This window comes from Zosterops lateralis (genome assembly GCF_965231275.1).
Source record: "Zosterops lateralis genome assembly, chromosome: 3".
NCBI lineage: Eukaryota > Metazoa > Chordata > Aves > Passeriformes > Zosteropidae > Zosterops > Zosterops lateralis.
Window position 1 is genome coordinate 52,616,740 of NC_139764.1, and position 23,047 is coordinate 52,639,786.

General features: G+C 40.9%; 1 protein-coding gene across 3 annotated transcripts in view; it reads right to left on the bottom strand.

The window, feature by feature from the left end:
• Positions 1 to 452: 452 nt before the first annotated feature.
• SYNJ2 (synaptojanin 2) overlaps positions 453 to 23,047 on the bottom strand; it is a 64,551-nt gene continuing 41,956 nt past the window's right edge. The window contains exons 14-27 of one of the 3 annotated variants that reach the window (XM_083856581.1): positions 21,860 to 22,000; positions 18,891 to 19,083; positions 17,058 to 17,216; positions 16,684 to 16,840; positions 14,689 to 14,806; positions 12,700 to 12,918; positions 11,385 to 11,463; positions 9,862 to 10,030; positions 9,320 to 9,469; positions 6,618 to 6,752; positions 5,519 to 5,631; positions 4,713 to 4,821; positions 3,242 to 3,444; positions 453 to 1,537 (exon numbers count right to left, since the gene is read on the bottom strand). In XM_083856581.1, coding sequence (XP_083712707.1) covers positions 758 to 1,537; positions 3,242 to 3,444; positions 4,713 to 4,821; positions 5,519 to 5,631; positions 6,618 to 6,752; positions 9,320 to 9,469; positions 9,862 to 10,030; positions 11,385 to 11,463; positions 12,700 to 12,918; positions 14,689 to 14,806; positions 16,684 to 16,840; positions 17,058 to 17,216; positions 18,891 to 19,083; positions 21,860 to 22,000 — 2,725 coding nt within the window. In that variant the 3' untranslated portion in view covers positions 453 to 757. The remainder of the gene's footprint in view (positions 1,538 to 3,241; positions 3,445 to 4,712; positions 4,822 to 5,518; positions 5,632 to 6,617; positions 6,753 to 9,319; positions 9,470 to 9,861; positions 10,031 to 11,384; positions 11,464 to 12,699; positions 12,919 to 14,688; positions 14,807 to 16,683; positions 16,841 to 17,057; positions 17,217 to 18,890; positions 19,084 to 21,859; positions 22,001 to 23,047) is intronic. The other 2 variants (XM_083856582.1, XM_083856583.1) reach the window with 2 other exon arrangements.

Sequence of the window (23,047 nt, forward strand, 5' to 3'; positions counted from 1 at the left end):
GTGGAAATAGAAGACTGAAATGGCATTTGCTTACGAAGACACAGAGTGGGAACAGGGACACAACTACTGAATTGCTAATTGCCTCTAGCATGACATGCCTAAGCCAGTACCTGTGGCAAAGAGCTGGTTTCAACCACTCCCCAGATTTCCTCAGGATCTGCGCAGACAATGCACAAGCAGCCTGTAGCATTTCTTTGCAGTGAAACAGCATGTGGAAAACTACAGTCCATTTTCAAAGAATGTTTTTGGACATGGGCTTGGGAGCAAAAATCAGGGTGAGTTTTGGAAACTTGCAGCAGAGCAATACCAGTATTACTGCTGTTGTTATACTGGTGGGCATTCCCCCTGTGGATGTTTGTTCCAGAATAACTGTGGCAGCCTAACTCTTCAAAGTAAGGATGCTTTATTTCAAACAACAGAAATTGATTAAAATATACATTTCACAGGAAAATGTTTTTCTTAATATCTTTTTTTCCATACATCATTACACATTCTTACATATGATTTGTACCTGAAATAAAACATCTTAAGATGGATTAATAAAAAGAAATAACTTAGAATAAGGAAGTTTTCAAATGAACTGTAGGTAATGTTAGGTTGTACGTACTCTATATACTTCCCTCCAGGGGCTGTATCTTTAAATGTGAAAATGAAATGTAGCACGGACAGATGATCTATTTCATTAAATTAAAAAAAGATTTATTTTTATTTTGCATCATAATTATGATTTCTTTTGGAACACTAAGGGGGCAGAAATTTACAATTCTAGATCAGTATTTGTTTTCATTAAGCTATTTTTGTTTTGTTCTAAGACGAGCAGTTTGCTGAACCCTTCTGCCACTGCACTGCTGTCTTCATCATCACTAAATGTAACCCAGTGACTGAAATCTTTCAGACTGGGGTGATTTAAATTTTCTGAAGTGTGTGCTGGAGAAGTAGCTGATGGTGACTGTTTGGAAAGAGGGAAGGAAGAATGCATGTCCAGGTCCAGAAGATTGGTGTTCTCTGGCAGGGAGCTGGTATCCAATCGTTGTGGATGCTGGCCTGCTGGTGCAGAGGGGCCCTGGAGCTTTGCCATCAGTTCTGCAGCACTTGGTGCCAAGGGCTGGCTTGTGCTGTTTTCTGGGCCAGCAGAGGCTGTGAGACCCAAGTGAGCAGGGCCATGAGTCTGGGAGCAGGAGCCAGGGTTGTTGTTGTTGGAGTTGAACAGTGACCCACTGAAAAAGGAGCTGTCACTGCTCTGGAGAACTTGGAGATGAAAAGCTGCAGGAGCTGACTTCTTTCTTCTTGGTGGCACCTTTGGGGCAAAGGGAGCGTTCTGAGGAGGCAGGACAATGGACTCAGCTGTGCTTGCTGACAGGGGCTGCCTTTCACTGCTCCCCCTGCTCTCCTGGGGCTTCCCAGCTTGTGTTCTGGGTTTAGGGACTGGAGTGATCTTGATTGGACTAAGAATAGCTCCACCTTCTAGATGGGGCTCTAACAAGCCAAAAGGAGACTGTGCTGTCTGTTGGTCAAATTGCTCTTCTGGAGACATGGCCTGAGGAGGAAATGGAAGAAGAAATGTGAGAACAAAGAGGGATGTTAAACTCTGAGTCACTACTGGTGCAAGTCTAATTGACAGCAGTACTAAGAAAAGCTGACAGTCCTGGAAGAAACAAAAGCAATACAAAGAGGAGGCTTGACAGCACCATTCTCTGCTGGGCGCTGGGCTCGTGCCCTGTTCCTTCAGAGAGCCAGTGAAGGACCGGGACCTACAGCCTGTTCACTCACAGCTCTTTATGACCACTTCCCTTTTCAGGTTAGGATTTTGCTCTGGGCCAAATTAACACAGTTCTGAGGAGTTGTTTATTTGTTCACATCTCTCTGCTGACTAATATTACTTAAGCAAGATTGCATAGGGGGGGCTATGCCTTTAAGTGTAGCTTATTTGGATAGATAAGGTTGAAGGAGAATTAGCTAAAGCTAACCCAATAAATGCATTTAGGGCTCTGTCCTGTCTCACTGATGCTGGCAACTGAAGATAAAAATAAGCTCTCAAAGTCCAGTCTAACATACATCCACCATTTAAAGGTATATACATAATAAGCACAAGAAGCACTGCTTCAGATTTCTCGCACTCCGTGTGATTAAATGAAAGCATTTAAATTCTTCATTACTCTTGCACAGTATTAAAAGATAATGTACAGGCTTTTTCACGCAGGCAAAATATTTAGTCAGTAGCTCATGCTGGACATAGCCCTTGCCACTTCTTCCTATGCACTGTTAAGTTGGCTGTGTTTGACTGTGGTAGAGGGAGATTGGGTAGAGGTTTTCAAGTACACAACTCCCATCTGACCTCCCTCAGATGGAGGAAGGAGTGGAATTCCAGGGCAGAGTCAAACTGAAATGGATCTATTCCTGCAGAAGCTCTCACATAACTAACACCAAAATAGCAATCCCTCTCAGTACCTTTCAAGAGTGACCTGGGAATGGAGACAACTTAAACAAAACAAACTGACCACTCCTTGGCATAGACTGTGTTGTCTAGGTTGGGTTTTTTGGTGAATCTGCTAAGTAAAGATAGCAAAAAGTCCATTATAGAGAAGGGTTGAATGCCTTTACCAAAGGAAGGTAAGGCAGGAGCCCTAACAATTTAGAAGAGAGCTTCCTTAGCAGAGATTCTGTCAAAGGAAGAATATAAAAGGTTATATTCGTCTTTCTCTTATACTCAAATTGCTTTACAAATTAGATAATCATTTTAGCAGCTCTAGAGGTGAACTATTGTCTCCATTGTAGAGACCTGACATATATTAAAGCCTGAACACCTACAACTTTATATTTTTAAGAATAAGAACCCTTGAGTAGACTCCAGAATTCAAACTGAAAGGCTGAATCCCATTACAAGGTGTGCAAGAAAAGCAAGAAAGGACACAGGACACAGAGGTGATGAAGAAGCTGCCTCAGACCTTTACAGAGCAGAGCACTCATGGTCAAAAGTAGAGACTGTGATAAAAGAAAATTACATCCTGACAAGGTTTAGACAAACCAGAAGAAAAACAAGAGAATGGACTGACAAATAGGAATGCTGAATATGGCTCTCTTTCCAAACTTTCTTGCATTTTTATGCCTTGGTGACTGTAACACACAAAATTATTCCAGCACCTGTGGACATGACAGGACTTCCTACAAAAAACAACCAGCCCACCCCTCCATCATTTACACTGTGTAATGGAAGCTGGATGCATTTTGCAGCAACTCTTACATTTTCCACCTTGACTCCTGTTCTTTGCAGGGGCACTGGCTTCTTTGGAGTTGGAACTTTGGGAGGTGGACGATGAGGCACAGGCACCGCTCCTGCCTGCGACCCTTGAAATGGTGCTGACTTTGTGATGCTGGGAAGGGCCTCGGGTTTGGAAGAAGTTTGGTTTCTGGTTGGAACAGGCTTTACTGCATCTTCCTGTACTCCTGAAAAGCAAAACCAAATATGGCATCTCAGCCTGATCAGAACATAGATTCAAGATAATTTCCTTTACAGCCAGGTTTCCCAAAATGGTCATGCCTATAGGGCCAGCTCAGGCCAAGAAGGTGGGTTTTGGAACTAAGCACAGACATTTGAAATCCTGTAACATCTGTAAGAGGCTCTTAGGGAAAAACTTCCCTGCCTGAAATAACTTCATGCCAAACCAGCAGTGCTGTACCACCATTTGGTCAAGTGAAGAAAACACTGGCTGGGGATTCAGGAGTACTGGGCTCAAGTTCTGAGCATCCTTTTGCCATTATCTGGAAAACCAAGTTTACGATACCAAGTGCATCTTGTAGAGTACTTGGGAAAGAACTCTAATTGGCAGCTGGTGGTACAGTACAAGGGACTAGAAGTGATGCTGACCAGACTAGTTTTCTTATACACACCAAGTGAATGTGAATTTCCAAATCAATGGAGAGTAAATCTGATTTCAAAATTAAATGAACAGTACTGAGGAACAAAGATGCCTTTATGATTTTTTAAATAAACGGGATTATTCCATACTGTATTCATTCAATATATAAATGAAAAGGGATGGTTTTCTCCTAAACTGAGAGCCTTTCAAAGTCAGGTAGCCATTTTCATTCATACAGCATCAGCAGAAAGGCTGCATGCAACCCTGGGGGGTACTTTCACAGTACCTAAGCTAGTTTTGTGCTCTAACTTGCCCTTGCAAGAAGCTCTCTTCTCCAGGGACTACACAGAGACCCTAAACACAGCCTTTTAGCTTAGCTATTCAAGCTGAAGTAGTGCAAGCTTTTATGTAGGTTACAGCAATACTTGCTGTCCAAATGTGAACAGAATCCAGGTTATTTCTCCTAGAGCTGCATTTGCTCTGTAGTTCTGCTTGGAATAGTGAGCATTCAGTAAATAGAGCAGCAAATATCCTTTATGCAACTCTGAGCTAACACAGGTACCATCAGTTTATCAAAATCCCATCTTTATATTTTAATTGTTCTGATCACATCTGGGCATAAATAACCCAAGGTTCTCCTAGTAGCAGATTCTACAACAAAATATAAAATTTTATTCATCTTGAAAAAAAGGTTAAAATTACCAGAACTGACAGATACCACATACAATTTTGCAAGAATGTGTTCAGGTGAAATTCTGAATAGGAATGTGTGCATCTGGACTAAGGTGAGATGAATACACCTACAGTTTTCTTTATTTAAAGATTTTTAGAAGTGAGTTAGAAAGCTGTGCTTACCTCCTTTGGCTTCCATAAGACATCTGATAGCTTCTTCTGCTTCCTCAGCTGTGGTGGTTTTGATCTGCTTGACATTGTAAGGTTTGCTTATTCCAGTCCGGACTTTGGGCTTTAAAAACACAAAGGAGAACAAGTCATCTTGAGAGAACTGGTTTTTCTTGTACACCTCTAATTTTACATATAAAATTCTGTTCTTACAAGTGGCCATTCAGTGATCTATAAACACTAAAGAAATGGGAATCTTTTGGCAAATTGTACATGTTTGCTGCCAGCTCACAGAAGGCCAGTGCCTGAGTGGCACAGCTAGTCCCTTAGCCATCCCTTGTTCAATGCATTAGGGTCCTCATCCAGCAAGACAGGAGTGGGGAGGCATTTCCACATTCTGGTCTTGGTCTCCTCAGGGGATTAACAGCCTTGCTGGCAGTGGTCAAGACTTTTCCTGCATTCTGGGCATTAGCATGGCCCACCAAAACAGAGTGAGAAAAGAATTAAACCATATGATGATGGTGTTAAAAATTCGAGTTAACATCTGTCAGAAAGCAGCAACTGTGCCCTGGTCTTACTCCACTCATTCTCTCTCTCCCTCTTTGGCCTTTCTAACTCCTGTTAATTTATTAACGTTTTTTTGCTGCCTAACAAGACCTACAGTCTAGTATTACAGTACAAGAAGTTATCTTGGCATTTTTGGCTCATGCATGTGATGGACTTCCTTCCTTGTATGACAGGTGCATCCTGTCCATGATTCTCAGTGTGGATGGGAGGGATCAGGACAATGCCAAGGGGCTGTGCTGAGCAGCAGGACTCACTGGCTGCTGAGGGGCTCCAGGAAGCAGTTTTGCTGTTGCCAGGATGGAGCAGGTGGAATGGCTTCCTGGAGAGAGGGAACCATCTGAGGGGGACTTTTTGCCTGATGTTCCAGCTGAAAGAGGAATAAAAAAAGGCTTTTTACATGCAGGAGCTGGTACAAAATGTTATCAGCAATGGAACAAAACAACGTGCATACCATCACCCCCTTAAAATCTTGAACTGTTTCTTTCATTTAATTAATTAGATAACCTCAGCTGAGCATTAGCATTGCATTCTAGGCACAGAAATAGATACCAGTGTTGGCACTTCTGTGCAACAGACTCAAAAATGAATGGGAATAATCCTAAAGAACTCATCTTCTATCAGGTGAGTATCACAAAACTCCTAATTTAAGTCTGGAAAATGTACACGAAAGAGAGACTTTTGGGCTGCAAGAAAAACATGATGTATGGCTTGTCAAATACAGGAGGCAAAGATGATTATGTTCATCTAGCAATCTGCTTTCATCCATAAGTAGCCATAAAAACAGGAGCAGCACAGCTCTGGATGACATCTCAGGGGAGCAGAGCTTAGGTGAAGAGCGTCACTTTCCTTTGTGCCTCACGGAAAATCATAATCCACTTTGCATTTCTTTCATAAACACAAGAATTGCTCGCAAGGAAGGAAAGGACAAAAACTGTCCAGAATAAATATTTTGTCAAAGGTTTTTAAAATTCTGATTATAATCAATTCAGAATTCAAAAACCTTCAAGAAAAGACTCAGTGACTTCTGAAGTCAGCAGGCATAAATACCAATATCTTTATTGCCACAAAGTGGCTGCTCAACTTGCTAACCTTAGTGGTGAGCTAGTATGAAACATATGGGCTATTCTATCCTTACTAAAGACATTTTTTTGTGGATTATCTGTCATCCTGAAGACAAACTTCTCCCATTATTAATGGCAGGAATACTCACACTGAAACAGGCTCGGAAGCAAGTACAAGTCCCTCAACAACGTGACATTTCAGAACAAGGTATTACTTTCTTTGTCACCCAGACATGGCAGGCAAAAACTGTTCAGCTGAGGCCAACACCCCATTAAATAAAGTTCAACTCACCAGGAGGGGGAGGCCTCTGTGGTGGCTGAAGTGGCCGAGGCCTGGTAGGAATGGACAGAGACCTGCTTGGAATCCGGCGGGGGCATTCCCCACTTGCCTCCAGCTCCCGCTTCAAATCGGCCAGGTCTGCGTCATCTGGGACATTTTAGAAAGTGTCTGTATTAGATACACACTGGGTGAGGTGTGCCAGATCTGAGAGGTCAGGAGAGAGGTGACTCTGAGTGGCAACACTCAGCCAGGTCCCTTGGCAACAGGACAGCTCCATTCACATTTTTTGCTCTCCCCCGACGTGTCTGCCTGCTCCCACTGCAGGAAACATCTACCCTTTTGTCAAATTCTTCTCTCTCTCTCTCTTTTTCCACCATTTATTAGCTGATTGCACCAACACAAAACATCCCTGCATCTGATTCCTGGGTTACTGGGCACCTTGTTAGATTCTGAGATTTTCACAGCCAGACTTAGTGGCAACCTGCTCCCATTCAAACTGTCAGGGCTAGTCATGGTGAATTCCTTGCTTTCCCTCCCAAACTCAGGAATTCCATTTGAAGATTAGACACCTTTCCTTGTACAGCAGAACTGTTTTTATACCAGAGAAAAATCTCTGCTTTCCAGCAACATGTCCTAACAGGTACACCTGCCTCAATCTGCTAGCTCTTGTCTGCACCTTACCTCACTAACTAATTACTCAGTCTTTCATCCCATCTAAGCCTTTCTGACAGCTGGAGAGGGGAGAAGTATGGACTGCTTTATTCTCCCCCATCTGCTATAGTGAGGACGTTCATTTCAGCCCTCTCACCCTGCCATGGCTGCCCAGCTATGCAGCTCTTGTTCTTTAGAGCTCCAAGATTCACTGGGTTTAGTTTTGTCATTGTGTTTTGGAGACATGGGGAAGGAATTATGCAGCAGCAGTCTCTTGCACTTCAGGAATTTGTAAACAAGTTCTTGTTTTTCGGAAAGCTGTGCTCTGCAGGGAATCACGAGCTGCCTCACAGTTTCCTGCTCCCACTCAGCAACAGATGGCAGCCACAGAGACAGAGCCTGTGGTCTGCCCAGCCCGCCCTCCTCATGCTCTCTGCATTTTCAGAACTTCTAAGCTGCGGATATGGGCTCATCAGTAGGACCCAAGGAGTCATGCAGGCACCTGGAGGCATGGTTTGAAGTTCTGGCAGTAAAACTGAACACAACAAAAGCCAGCCATTACCACTCAATTCCGTCCCTGAAAGGCTGCTGGCAAGGACATCAATTTCGTGAAGCTGTGACCTTCCCTGACCTCAGAAACACACACACGCTATTGTGCCTGTCACTGTTTTCCATCTGTGTCTACCACCAGCTACACAATCATCATACCTTCAATTAGGAGTTACTCAGGGAGAATTGGAAGCTTATGGAGGAATCTGAAGTCGTAGATACTTTAAGATTAATTGAATATATCATATTTTGAGTTTTGTGAGATCATGACCCTACCTTGACCTCCTTCAAACTATACTCCATAACATCTATTTATTTTGTGATTTTTTTGTGGAGAAGAGTTACTGTAGGTGACAAGACTCACTGCAATTCTCTGTGGCTTAATGAATCATCACACAGTAGGCCAGAGGTGCTTGGAGGGCAAGGTACCCTATAATACAGTGATTGACTTCACAGTATTTAATAATGACTGATTACTCCTTGACTCAGGGATAGGCTTTAGGGTCTGGCCACACTGAACTCAGCCTATGACTCAAGGTGGGCAAGAAAGCCATAAATCACTCTGTTTGGAAAATCTGTCCGTGTAAGTGTACGAATTTCATTCAATCCTTTTGAACTCTACTTCTGACTCGACCTTTGAAGGTATTAAAAGTTTTCACTTTTATGTCAGAAGACAAAGCACTTCTGAGAAAGTGCAGAATGACAGCTACTGAATCATTTGCTGTCACAATGAGGTGTTTAATACATATCCCAGCCTGTCAACGCTTGGCCACTGAAGCACATCCTGATCACATCCCATTGTAAGACTATGGCTGTCTTGGCTAGTTCTTGCTGCAGTTTTTATCAGTTTTCTCTCCACAACTTTATCTTCTTTTTACCAAGTCACTTCACAATAATGTGCAAACAAGGCAAGTAACTGAGGAAAAAGATAACATGAGGAACCTAAGGAATGATTATATATATATATATATATATTCTATGAACCTTGACTCCCTCAGAAATAAATCAAATAGGAACAAAGGATAAACTACAGGCCTCTGAAGTAATTTGAACACAACAACCACCCAGCTTACAGCTGACTGCTCTGCCACTGCTACTGCTCAAAGGACAGAGTTGAGCACATCACAGGGTCAACAGGATTCTTTCGGTTTGATTTTGTTTTGGCCCTCACCAATAAGAAAATAGCATGCAATTTTTTTGTTGTATGTTCTGGTGCCAAACAATATCAAATGGATAAAAAGATTAAATTTCCTCTGGCTAGAAAAGGAAAACCAGCATTTTTCAGCTTTCCTGCCTTGCCCTGGCCTAGAGAGAAGGAGAATCTAAGTTTCATCATTTGTATTGCTGTTATGCCTGAGGACCTCAGTAACAGTCACTAGCTCAAGGGGAGTTGAGCATGAATAGGTACTACAGGAGAACCTAGCGTGAAAATATAAACAAACAGGGAAATACATACAACAGGAGAGCAAATAACAATCCTTCAGGTCTTACCTTAAGGAAGGTGGATACTTTACCTTTATACAGGCGGGGGGTTTGTCCAGATTTGTCTGAAAGAGCTACAGATGCACAGTGTCCAGGGCGCTCTGACGTATCTTCTGCTGTGTCTGCTACGAGGTGTTGACTCAGAGCATCCTCTAAATAATCATCTTCATCCTCTATATCACCTGGATTGAAATATTAGATGACAAAGAATTAATGAGCAAATTCATTCTCTGTCTCTCAAAACAGCCAATTAATTAATCTATACTATCAGTTAATTTAATATATAGGCTGGGCAAGATTCTTGTATAACTGCCCCATGTGTTTCATTACAGTGTTTCTCTACAGCTGTACCATACATTGACTAACATATAACACTAAACTGACAGGATGATCTAAGTAACAGTTCTATGCCCAGGCACAGAGTCAAGTCATGGCTTTAATTACAGTCATCTTTTTAAGAAGTGTGGCTTCATTACAAATTAAGGTACCACTGACACTCACATTGTACCTTCTCTGTGCAACCAAAATCAGCAAAGCAATTTCTCACTACTTAGCTTAGAAACAAATTACTTACCTTCTGACTCATAGTCCAAACTTGAGAAGTCAAAATTTTCTTCCAGAAGATGGGAGTTTGCTGTGGGGGACATGGGGACAACGCTGTCTCGTTTTCGAGCAATTTCCTCCTGCAGGCCCTTTAGCCAGTCCTTAGTCTTGGGCTGGATCTTCACTGTTCTGCCTCTAATCTAAGCACAGAAAGACTTGTTTCCCTTTGCCAAGCACCTTCACAAAACAAGAATGCTTGAACAGAATAAGCAAGTGGTGCCAGCCTGTTCAGAATCACACAAATCACAGATTCTGAGTTGGAAGGGACCCAGAAGGATCATCAAGTCCAACTGTTAAGGGAATGGCTCATGCAGGCATTGAACCCAGGACCCCAAGGTTATTAGCACCATTCTCTGATCAAGTTGTACAACTGCTTCACTTCAAAAGCTAAATGGAAAGGAAACACTCTTATTACCCCCCATAACCAAGTTTTCAGATTGTAACAGTATTTTTGAAAGAAAATGAGCTTCACAGCTCAAAAGCACTGCTGCTGCATTAAAGACTGGAGAAATAGGTGAAATACCAAATATAGTCAAAATGACACTGGAATAACAATATTGGCAAGGGAGTGTGCCATTTTTGAGTCAGCAGCTTTAAAATACACAAGAGTTTTGTACCTATTGCCACCTGTAAGGAGACTCTGACCATAAAATTTCATATATGATGTATATGGAAGGTGTATTTTCAAAAAAGATTAGGACTTCAGCTGCTTATGTGTTTTGTTCTATGACATTTGGGGTGAAATGTAGACAAGCCAGCAGCTTTGACAGGAAAATCAGTTTGAAAAGTTCTTAACTCGGATTCCCAGCACCTTCACATACTGTGTGCATACAACTGTGACTCAGTCTGTGCTATAAATTACATCAATGGCAGGAGTCAAATTAAAAGATAAAACTGCAAATATGAAAGAAGAATGGGAGTTAAATCCATTACCTCAGTATTAAGTTTACAGGGCAGCCCCATAAACAGTTTCTTCCACAGGGGGCTGATGATTTGTAGAGTATGTGTGTGGGAAGGACAAGCATGGGATGGGATGGTAAATGCCTACAGCTAATGCTGGATTTGCCATGGAAGCCAATGAATCATGTTGTTAACAGCTCAGCAGAAGGAGCCTATTTGATACACTGGAGAAACAAAAAATCTCCAAACCACAATCACGAGGATGCTTTGGCAACAGTATAAAGTCACACAGAACGTCAGGGGAACTGCTTCAAGCAGCCACAACCATGAACAAGTCCATCTGTTCTGCAGCGGTGTCAGAGGCCAGATCATAAGCACTGCTTGGGATCCATGAAAAGTCACCTCATGCCATCCTGAAACTAAAATACTGCCTTAATAGCCTCAGCAGATGTGAAAGTTGAGGACTTCATGAGTACTATCTTCCTTTGAAAAAAGGGTACTTGATTTAGGTAGAAACTCAAGTACCTTATTCTAAACAACCACTTTTGAGAAATTTGTTATGAAATTATTATTATAGGTTTGAGAAATTCTTACTTTGGCACCATCTATATCCATAACACGAAGAGCTGACTTGCTGTCTGCAAATGTCACCAGCATTTGACCTCCACAGATCCTAGTGAAGAAAAGCAGGGAGAAAAAACATTTTATTTCACTATTGAATAAAAACCCTTTGAAGGCTAGCATGATAGAAAACTACCATGTAGATCTACATACAGGATACATATGCAGTGCTATGCATTTGCTTTTAGTTGTATTTTCCTTTGCAGTTCTATTTTTTGAGGAGGAGCAGGTGATCTATGAATCTCAGCTGGACTCCTCTCTAATCCCTCCCTTGTGTGACCCCAGCACCCTGCCCTTTTCTGAATCACCCCTGGAACAGCAGGACTACATCTCAGCAGCTGTTGACAGGATACCCAGTCCAATATCTACACTCCCTCTGGACTAACTTCTGTGGTTCTGTACATCCTTCACCTCAGAGGGATGTGATGTTCCCAAAGATTAGTATTCCACCAAGATCTAAAGCAATTAAAAACAAACCAAGAACTATCCACCAAAACATGTTCTTTTCTTGTTCCTTTTCTTCACAAGCAAGGTGGTGCTGCTTTTCCTGCATGGCTGCTTTTGAACTCTCAGTCTATATTGGTGCTTCATAAAACTTTACAACAGGTCATTGGCTTTCTCCACTAATGAATTAATCAAAACATCATAAACATGAACAAGTTTTTGGTAGTGTTTCCCAGAGGTCAACTGTTAGGTCTTTTGCCTGTATTTCTCAAAACAGAAGTCTCACAGCTGTGCTGGAGCCCTGTAGAGAATCAATCAGAATGAAATTAGGCTGCTCTGCCAGAAGGTATCACACTCTCCCTCTCAAACCCAGTGGGTGATAGCTCTGCAAGAAGCTGTACTGTTAACAAACAAGCAAAATGACCCCCAACAGGAAGGAGAGCCAGCCAGGAAATCCTGCCAAGTGTGAAAGAGTGGTGGAAGAGAGCAGACCTCACCCCAGAGGAGGTAAAGCAGGGCCTGAGGATCCACCAGAAGCAGCAAATGCTTGGAAGCAAGGTCTGAACCTAAAGATGATGATTTACATCAAAGACTCTTGCTTTATGGTGTTGTACTGAATAAAATTCTCTTCCACTCAGACAAGAGAGCTGTTGCATTATTTCTTTAAAAGGTTGTGGAGAGACATGATATTCAAAACACTTGCATTCAATTTCTAATGAAGAATTGAAAGTGCAGTAAAGGAATTCTACACACTTCCTTCCAATACAAAGTTAACTTTGTCAGGAGAAAAGGGATCTTCTAGTCTGTGGTTTTTAACAGATGTCATTTCAGATCCCAAACTCACCTCACCAGAACAACTGTGCCATAATCCTCAAACACTTGCATAAGCTCTGTACGCAAGTCTTCAGGAAATTCATTTTTCTCTTCAGGTGTTGGTGATAGCAGATTTACCACTACTGTGGCATCCAATGGTCCCTGGAAAGATGACACTTCTCGGAAAACACTGTCACGGGCAGCTTCATTAACTTCCTGAACTTCCACTTCTACAATAGCTAACACTGGCCTACACAAAACAAAGGAAAAATACTTCTTTAAAAATAAGAAGTGCTTATATAAAATTAAAATCTATATAAAGAAGGAGGACAGGTAAGCTTTATTTATTTTGCAGTGGTCAATACCATTCCTTGAGTACTATTAATTATATTTCTCAGTCCTGCATTAGCTGAATGTAACAGTGAAGACCCAACATAAGTGAATTGAAATAACAATTGTATGTAGCACTTATGGCAAACCTACAGACCAAAATATCAGGATACTTCACTTATTATCAAACAGCTGTGGCACCAAACATCTATAAATCAGGATGGAAATACATTATTTTCTGTTAGACAAGGCCACCTTCTTCCAAAAACTAAGGACAAGTTATTCTAAATGTGTAATGTTGTCATGTAGCAAATAGGTGCCAATCCATTACACTACAAGCAGCCAACACTGCAAACTTGCTTCTTGAGCCATTTCTTACAAATTACTTCTCTGTGTGTTAGATCTGAGAGAGATGTCTGAAAGAGCAGAACTCATCTCATCTCAGTGGGTGCAATCCACAATCTCAGATTTTCACCTGCACATACACACAGAGCAGTGACTGGGACAGCTGCTCTTACAACTGGGTCAAAATTGCTGCCTTCTACTTGCAATAGACCTGGCTCTTGAATACATATTAACAGAACACATGAAAGCAACAGCAGGGCTAGAAAGAGATAATAAAGGGGAAAAATGTATGGGAAGCATTAACTATTTCCATAAGTATTGTGAATCATAATGCATTTCCATATGGCACAAACATACAGCTATGCCCTTTTTCTAGCACAAACCTTGGGAAAGCAAACCTGCTGACTGTAATTAAAAAGTAGCTTTTGGAGTCGAGTTTGCTGAAGTAGAAAACCATGTATAACAGTCATGTTCCACAGATTGCATCCTCAGGGTCCTATATAATGAGAGCAGCAGCTCCACTGTGCTTTGCAGAACACAGCAATGTCAGAGCCTTGACACAGAGAATTGATTGCAAGAGGGATGTTGTTCCATTGCTAGAAGAATACAGAACAGTCCTGGCATGCAGGAGCACCACCAGAAGCACAGACATCTACTGGGGGTCACTAAGCACTGCTAGGAGGAGCAATACTGTAGCATGCAAGGGGGTGAGATAAATATCCTGAATGTAAGGGACCCTTCAAAGTGTATTTATTACAGAATTTTTTTCTCAGAAGTGAAGCAGAGAACAAGTTTATCAAAGATAGGTTATTCATATCCCTAAAGAGAAGTTAATGATATAGACCAACCAGAAGCACTGGGCTTTGATTTCTCTATCTTCTCCCATTTTCATTTTTAAAGGAGGCACAGAAGGCCCACACTTGAGTGCTATGAAGAGGCCAAACTTGTCTCTGTGTGGCCTGGCTTACACCTCTTCAGGCCACCCAGTCCCAACTCCTCCTCTTCCACAGCAGGCTTAGTGGAAATCCATCAGTGCAGCTTCCTTAGGTATCAGAGCTTTTCCAAAACCAAGGAACAGAAAGCTCTGTTTTCTATACCTCTTGCTGCAACTTATCTAACCCCTGCTGCAACCACAGTGCAGGAAAAATAAATACATGACTTAGATACTTGCCACTCTGATATAAAACTCACCATGAGAGGAAAAAACCCATCAAGAAGATACTGAGCACGGAGTAAGGGTACAATTTCTGTTTTAATCAGACTTAGTCCCTCACTCTGAAGGTGCAATTCAGCATGACACATTTTAACCTGACACATTTTAACCTCTCTCTGATTGTTTAGTTACCTGTGGTCAGATGCTTGCAGCTCTGCTCTCCCATAGTACATCAAGGCTCCAGGGGTCCAAGTGTGCCTGACTTTAGTATCAGCACTCAGATCACTGTCCAGAAGATTGATCTCTCCAGCTATGCGGCACAAAACATGATTTAAAACTCAGTCAAATCTAGTTTTACTAACAGTTAAATACTATTTGCATTAGGAAGCTCTCCACAGACCTTGGGAGTGGGAGATGGGGTTTTTTTGTTCTTGTATATATGTATCATTTAAAGAAGAGCTTGTATCCCACAAGATTTACAAATTAGGGATTAGAAAGAAAAAAAAGGACAAAGGACTGGGAGTGCAACTGAGACAGCCGATCAGTAGAGTAAGACACCTGCAAAATTGTTGCCCTGAATGCTGCCCAATTAATTATCTGTACAACATGGGTTGATAGAGTCATATTAGTATTTTACCTTCTACCTGAATATTAGACAGGGATTGGAGAAATAATACACAAGAGATAGGAGAAACCAAACCCATGCAAATCCAACCTCCAAATAATTCCATTGCAATCCATTTAAGGTGACAGAAAGTGCTCCAGACATTATGCTAGAGTGACATACTCTATTGTTGTTAGTAACAAGGAAGTGTTTAGGTCACTGTTAGAATAAATGGATAATGCTCTTTTCTGTGAAGCTGAAAATGAGTTAACATGGAATATGGCTTTTCTTCCTAATCACTCACACTTTCTTCTTGTAAAGCCTATAAGAGCAATTAGAAACATTCATTTAGCCTATAACAGCAGTAAGAAGCAATACAATAAGAGCTGGGAGGCAGAAGAGCCTTGCCACCAGCAGTAAAGGAAGTCTGGCAGAAAACTAAGAAAGCTTTGCAGGAATGTACCAGTCAGTTATGGACCCGTGTGAGGTAGCTGTGGGAGGCCTACAAACTCTAAAGAAAGGGGCCTGCCTTGACTCTTGAAGACCAGCTAGTTAGGTCCTATGTGTTGCATGTATGTACTTCAACTGCTGAAGATCCTCAGGTGCAAGTTTTGCCATGCAAAATAAGGAATATGCATCAGAAATGCTGAAGGGTGTTCTTTCTCCTAAAATGAAAACAGTCAGCACAAGAGGGCTGTTTTAATTTTGTTATTATGTCTCATATAGCTTTTCTTTCCTGGACTGTATCTTTCAATCGTTTCAGCTCCTCATTTTACTTTGTTTTTAATTCCTTAGATAAAAGTGAATAACTGTATCATGACGGCATGATAGCCCTAGTTTTGCTTTGTAGTTTTTACACTTAACATAGTCATGGTATGACTTGGATTCCAAGCAGAAATTTCCAGGTATGTGAAAAAACACATCTGTAGGCACAGGCCAAATTATTTCTTCAGCAATTACACTTCTAATATGAATTTATTCAAATTTTAGAAATACTGGGGGATAGATGTTCATGCAGACTGAGAGAATGATTATGAAAACTATCCCTGGATATGAAAATAAATACTTCTTATTTCTTAACTGTAACTTTTGAATAACAAGTGAAAACAGCCTTTCTGTTGTGTTGGCCACTCATGAATTCAAAGTACTTTATAAGCACTAAATAATGAAACCTGTCCCAATTCTATAAACTAGCAGAAATATTCCTAAGAATTACCAGTACAGAAGAAATTACAGAAAACTGTTTCTATATTTACTGAGAACAGCAGTTTTACCAGCCATTATAACACAGGAACTTTATGTGGACTAATGATTCTGTTGAAAAACGACAGAATTATTTCTGTATTACTACAGCTGAGCTGTTTTCAGTTCCTCAGTGAGCTCCCAGCACCTTTTCGATCTGTAGCATGAAGCCTTTGTTCACACACACAAGAAGAAAGGGCCTTCTTTATCTCTGACACTTAATCCAGTGAAGCTGAAAGAACATCTGCTTCAGTAAAGCACCATTCACTAGATTAAATCCCCTTAAGTGGGTTCTAGATGAATTCTAAAACAACTTTCAGATAAGGGAGGATCCTACGCACCTGTTTTTTCAAAGGGCAGTTTCTTTCTCCACCAAAGCACTCTGTCAGTCCACGCTGGGGTTCTGCACTTATCACTTGTATCATAAGCCTCCGAGCCAACGTCATATTTATATGTTGGTCCAAAATTAATAGTCCCTTCATGGAAGTCTTTAAAAATCTAATTAAATAAAGAGCATCTCTTTAATTTACAGATGAAGAAGGTGGCACTGTGACATATCAACTTCCTTGCAAACAATGTTGTGATTTTTATACCAATTGCTGCATTTAAGTGCTACTAACAAGGATCTGAAAATGCAACTTCTTCACTCTCTCAAGGAACAAGAAAGACCCAGCCAGCATGCAGTTATTCAAGAAAATGAGACACATTGCCTTACTTTTCCACTGGATTTTTGCTGCTGTAGTTGATCAAATTCCAAAAGTGTCTTCCAGTCTTGACGTTTGAGAAAATAAAAGACTTCTTCGTACGTTAGATCAATGCGATAGTTAAAATCACCACACCAGAAGACATAGTCATGGGAGAACATGTTCTGCCCCTAGTTTTGAGGTACAGAATACTGTTAATGTTAAATCACAATCATGAAAACACCTTTAAAGTGCACTGAAATGTAGCACTCAGTCTCTCTGAATTACTAAACACTCGTCACAATTTATTTGCCAAAATTATTTTGTACTAAAATAGAATGGTTCCTTCACTGTCTTTGGCACCCCACTGAGCCAAATTTTGTAAACAAGAATGTCAGACTCTGACCCCTCTTTCCTGGCGGTATGTCTAAGCTGGAACCTAGCTTTATATTCACAATTTGTATGTCATGAATATTCAAAATATATATTTGTTTCCCTAACACATTTCACATGCATATATTTGCATATTCTAAATATAACACAAAATGTGCTTCTGGTACCAAGGCAAATTTAGCAACAAGCTCCTGAGTAAGAACAAGCTCCTAATTCGACCTTATGTGCATGCCACAGTTTTATAAAGGTATTGAAATCAAACATCAATGAAAATCCACTCCAGTTCTAAATTTAGCATCCTATCCTCTAACCAGTCTCTCTCTCTCTTTTTTTTTTTTTTTTTTTTTTCCTTCCCAGATCAGCTATAAACGTCTAAACCTCAGAGAGTCCTAAGGGAAACGTTCCAGACTGTGGCTGTCACAGCACTAGAGGGCACTCTTTATATGCATTATACACACAAGGTACCGTCAGCTATTTTAAGTGTAAAGGACATCAAATAGTTAACAAGGTATTAGAAGGAAAAACTACCATAAGCACAACTTTATGGCCATTTGGAACAGATCTCCTTCGCAGGACGTCCAGTCTGTCAGTATTAGCTCCTACATAAACCAACTGATTGATACCCTGCATATTCCAAGCCTCTAAGCCTTACAAACGACAGGAAGGTAAAATTTTATGCTTTGCAACCCAAACGCCATTTTTTGCTGACTAACCAGAACACACAAACTGATCCAATCCCTTCCTGGCTTAGGGCCTTTCCAGAGAGGTCCAACAAACAAGGTATAGTGGAAATTAAAACAATCAACATTAAGGGAAGCAAAGGAGCCCTGCTACCAAATCCCATGGGTTGTCTACTGGCCTGAAGAGACAAGCTGGAATTAAAACACTAGGGTGATTGATTTGACACAATTTAGGGGGAAAGTTATTCATGCAGACCAGTGGTGCCTACTTGCCATGCTCTGAGAGAAGCCAGCAGTTCCTTGATAGTGACACATTCCCGAGGACAAAAAGAAGGGAACAGAAGGTACTGTGTCAGTCAGTACCCAAGAATTGATCTATCACACCCGACCCAGCCAAGGCACGGCTGCACTGAATGGCATGGATGGTCTTTCCGGAATTCTCCCTAACTAGAGCCAGCAAGGGCTATCAATATCATGCCCTCCGTTCTAACATCAGTCATCCAGAGCTTAACTGCACAAAGCCAAGGACTTTTCAAGCACTGGAGCAATATTATTTTTTGAAAGGATTAGTGTTTTTGTAAAGCAAGTGCTATACTGGGTGGCATCTAGTCTTCTGTGAAACATGCTTCCCTATTTTTTATTTATTTGCTAACATTTCCTTTAACATTTTCTTTCATGGTATTGAAATTCCTTCTTTGATGATCTGTCAAAGGTAGCCTGAGACCAGTTTTCATGATGTGAAGATCCCACCTTTATCTCCAATGTTTTTAGCATACATACATCTACACTTACCATTGGGAAGCTGAGTTTCTGTGTGATTTCTTTATAATCTTCATTCCTCTCTTTCACCTGAGTCTGCCCAGCAGTCAAGTGACTGCATATAAAGCAGAAACTGGTACTATAGAACTGAAAACGAATGCTCACTGCCCCTTTATTCCCAGCTTTTCCTCCCATTCCTGTCTTCACGGTGTCTATTGCTACATCCCTGTGTTAAAAAAAAAAAAAAAAAAAAAAAAAAAAAAAAAAAAAAAAAAAAAAAAAAAAAAGGTAAGAGAACAGAATAAAGGGCTTCAGGGACAAACATTCAATTAACTTTGACTGCAACATAAAGGGAAAAGCCACTTTACAATGCCATGTCTTCTCCCCTCTAGAAAGTTTGCTGCTTTTAGGCACATCTTTTAGTTTCTGGATGTTCATGTACTTATATTTCAAATTAAGTATAATACCATAATACAGAAACAAAACTATTTGAAAATATTTTTTGCCTTTTCTTGTCTCAGCAAGACCTTATTTCTGAAATACTGGGAATTTCTATAGAATATACTTTTCAAGTTTACCTCTACCATGATCCTTAAAATACTGATAGTAACTAAATTTACTATTATGCTTCCTTTTACATTTTAACCTATGGGAATCTGCTTTTCAGACAGTTAACAATTTACTGTTCATATCAGCTCTGTACTGATGACAAATTGCTTAAGGTCTCCATGTTGCTAATTACTTAGTATTTCAACGTGATGACTAGCACATATTTCAATGCAGAAAGATAAACTGATAAAGCAGACCACCTGCTCTCAAGGCAATTTCTCCCAAATAGCCAGGCTACTCCAAGAACAAAGCATGGCTGTCTGATTAGATAAGTAAATGAAGAGATCATTGTTGTAGCAAACCCCAGCATCATGCATGTCTTTCCCAGTGAGAAAATTTTACCTTCCAGAGAAAACATCAAGCAGATCTGACTAAAATATTACTGATTTTCAGAAGGGATGTGCAGAAAACTGTTAGGTCTTATTCGAGTTATTCTCAGAAATTCGTGATCTAAATGATACAAGATGTTACAGGTCTCCTCTCCTCACCCCCTTAATTTTCTTCTCTCTCTTCCTCCCCCATCTTTTGTACCTCCCTCTTTTTTTCTCCCTCTTTAATTTCCTGTCTTTTCCAGACAGCAGCACACCACCAGGAGACGCCCTCGGGGAGGCAAAGGCGGAACATCAAAGTTTTCTATGAAACAATGGGTTTTAAGCACTCCTGCAGAAGCACTGTTTTCACTCTAAAGTTCTCCCTTCCTGCTGCTTGACTACTCATCTCCTGACTGGTATTCAGCTGACTTTTGTTCATGGCAAAGGTTATGTGAGATAACCCACTGTAAATTCAACTGCTTGTATTTTGTCAATCCTTTCACTGATGTAAAAATCTCATTATTTCTCTATTCTCTATCTTCTGTCTAAACCTCTTCAATATCTGTAAGCACAGAAGCATTTTTTTGCATTTCTGATCATTTTTTCCTTTCCTCTTCTAGACATGGGAAAAAAATGCAAGCATATAGGTAGGGTTTGATTATGCTCACATAGCACATAGCAGCACATTTGCATTAAATGATGAAACTTGGTCACTAAAATCAAACCCTTCCCTTTTTCTCTTGAGTTTTAAAGGGTACATCCAATTTCCGGCAGTTTGACAATTGCAACAGAACCATTGTGCTGTTCTGCTTCTGATTTCCATTTAAACCATGAATTTCCTACTAGATTACTCAAATATTTTGTAAGCCGAGTGAAAAGTCACAAGCTGAGAAAACACTTCTCCTTTGGGCTGCTTCATAGCAGCAAAAAAAGGATTATTTAAAATCATTTTGAAGAAAGATTACTGGAAAGCAGCAATGCAAGACCATCAGAGTTAGCTGGATTGCATTGCTCTGTCTGGCCTACAGCACCAGATGTTGCTCAAGCTCTCTTCTGAGGTTTTCAGTGGATATAAGATCACAGGGAAGAAAGAGGCAGCTTTTGATATTTTAATCACAAAATGCAGTGACCAATCAGTGCCCTGATATGCAGTAGAGAGGAGTGTTTGGATCTCAAGGCTTTAAGATCAGACAGATGTCCAAAGATAGCTTTGGCTAATTATTCACTTCCTAACCATTTACATTTAGCCTGCATAATTCTTTTACACTTAGCCTGCATAGCTCTTGTCCACAGCAAAGGCATTTTAATGCAAGTATTTCCATGGGTTGGTAATTTTCTAGGAGGAGTTTGGTCACTCTCCAGAGACAGCTGAGAGCAGAGGATACACAGCTCTGCACCCTCCTGACTGGGCACACAGTTCTGGTTCTCATGACATCTAGGAAAGACAAACACTTCAGAGGTTCTCCTACCTCTCAATTCTATAAAATGTCAGGGGCCAAAATTCGGTCTCTTTCCTTCATTCTTTTCAGGTCTAGAACTACCCCTGTTTCCATAAGGAAACAGCACGGACAGGGCTAGAAGTGACTAGAAGGCAGAGGCAGGCACTTGCCTTCACTTGGTGCATCAAGCCCTCTTGGATTAACTAGCCCAGGTCATTCCCAGAAAGACAGCACCCAAAACAAGGTGCTACACCCTGACTGCCCATCTGGAGCATGTCTGGCTTTTCAGCTAACTGGAGAAAGGCACTGAGGCTACCTGGCCTTTGTGCTACCCAGGAAGATGGACTCCAGCCTACTGCTGTCTGGAAGAATGCTGCTTCTCCATGCTGAGCAGATATCAGAACCCAGGTTTGCATGACTCCCATCAAGATGTTCTCTGGCCACACTCCAACACCAGATATTACTGAAGACACAGGCTGGGTTTTGGGGATTTGGGGTTTTTTTTGTTCGGTTGTTTAGGGATTTGTTGTTGTTGTTAGATTAGTTTTATTTTGAGGGGTTTTTTTGTTTTCGGTTTGGTTTACTGGGTTTTTTGGGTGTGGGTTTTTTTTCTTTTTGTTTGGTTTGGCTTATTTTTTTTTACCTGATGAAGGGGACATGATATGGTCGTACAAAGATGAAAAGACAAACACCAACAAGCTGTGCTGATGTCAGCTGAATGTAGCGATGAGTCCTGGAAATTGCTTTTTGAAGCTGCTCTCCCCACATTTTTCTATTTGTTGTACTGGAACAAACATAAAATCATTTAATGGAATCAAAACAAACCACATACAGTCAATAAAATGAACAGACTAACTGTGCCTTAGGTTTACAGAGATCCCATTAGGCTGTAGAACTTGAAGTGCTGTAGAATGCATGGCAGAGACTGATAATACCTCCTTGTAAGCCAGCCTCGAGTCAGCAGGGTCAGTGAGCCCAGGCACAGCACACAAATAGTTATCCTGCTTCTGGATGTGTGAGGGATTTTGTCTACTACACTTAGAAACATCCACACTCACATGACACTGGATACACCCATTCTGTAACTGGAAGCTGATTACAGCAATCATAACCATAAAAACAAATTTCCATGTCAATCTCATGACTTGTAAGATTTCCTGTGCTCACAGTGGAGAAATCTTCTTGGGATTTTCTGAGTGGAAGGTGACTGGCTGCTCACAGCTGTTGGCTGTTCTTCGCTAAGGTTTGTGAATAGCTGCATATGCCTTCACTTCAGTGGATCTAGCTTTTTCTTTTCTCCAAAGTCAACATATCCATGCAGATATACTGCCAGCCCAGCAGCCACACTAAGCACTGCTGTAACTTGCCATTCCCAAAACAGAATTAACTGGCCAGCCTGATGAATCACCATTGGAAACATGATCTTCAGGGCTCCACCTCCATTCAGATTCACAAGGACCAGTAAACACAACAGCCTACTGCACATGCTGATATGCCAACCTTAGGCTTTGCATTTAACTTCTTCTCTAGCCATAATTTTCACAAATACAATTAGCCACAGAGACATTTTTAGACAATTTTAGAATTCCCACATGAATAACAATTAGTTTTGTAGTCATTGAACACGTTTTTCCAACATCAAACAGGGCTTTAAGGACAAGTGTTAAATCAATCTCAACCATCAGAATTCTTCTCTGCCAACATAAAGACTTAAAAGGCTTAGCAAACAGTGTATTCTACTGTACAGAGGTTCACAGAGAAAGAGCACTTTCAACACCATCCCAATGACATTTGGTAATGGGAAACATATTTCCAGCTGTGGTTGCAAGCA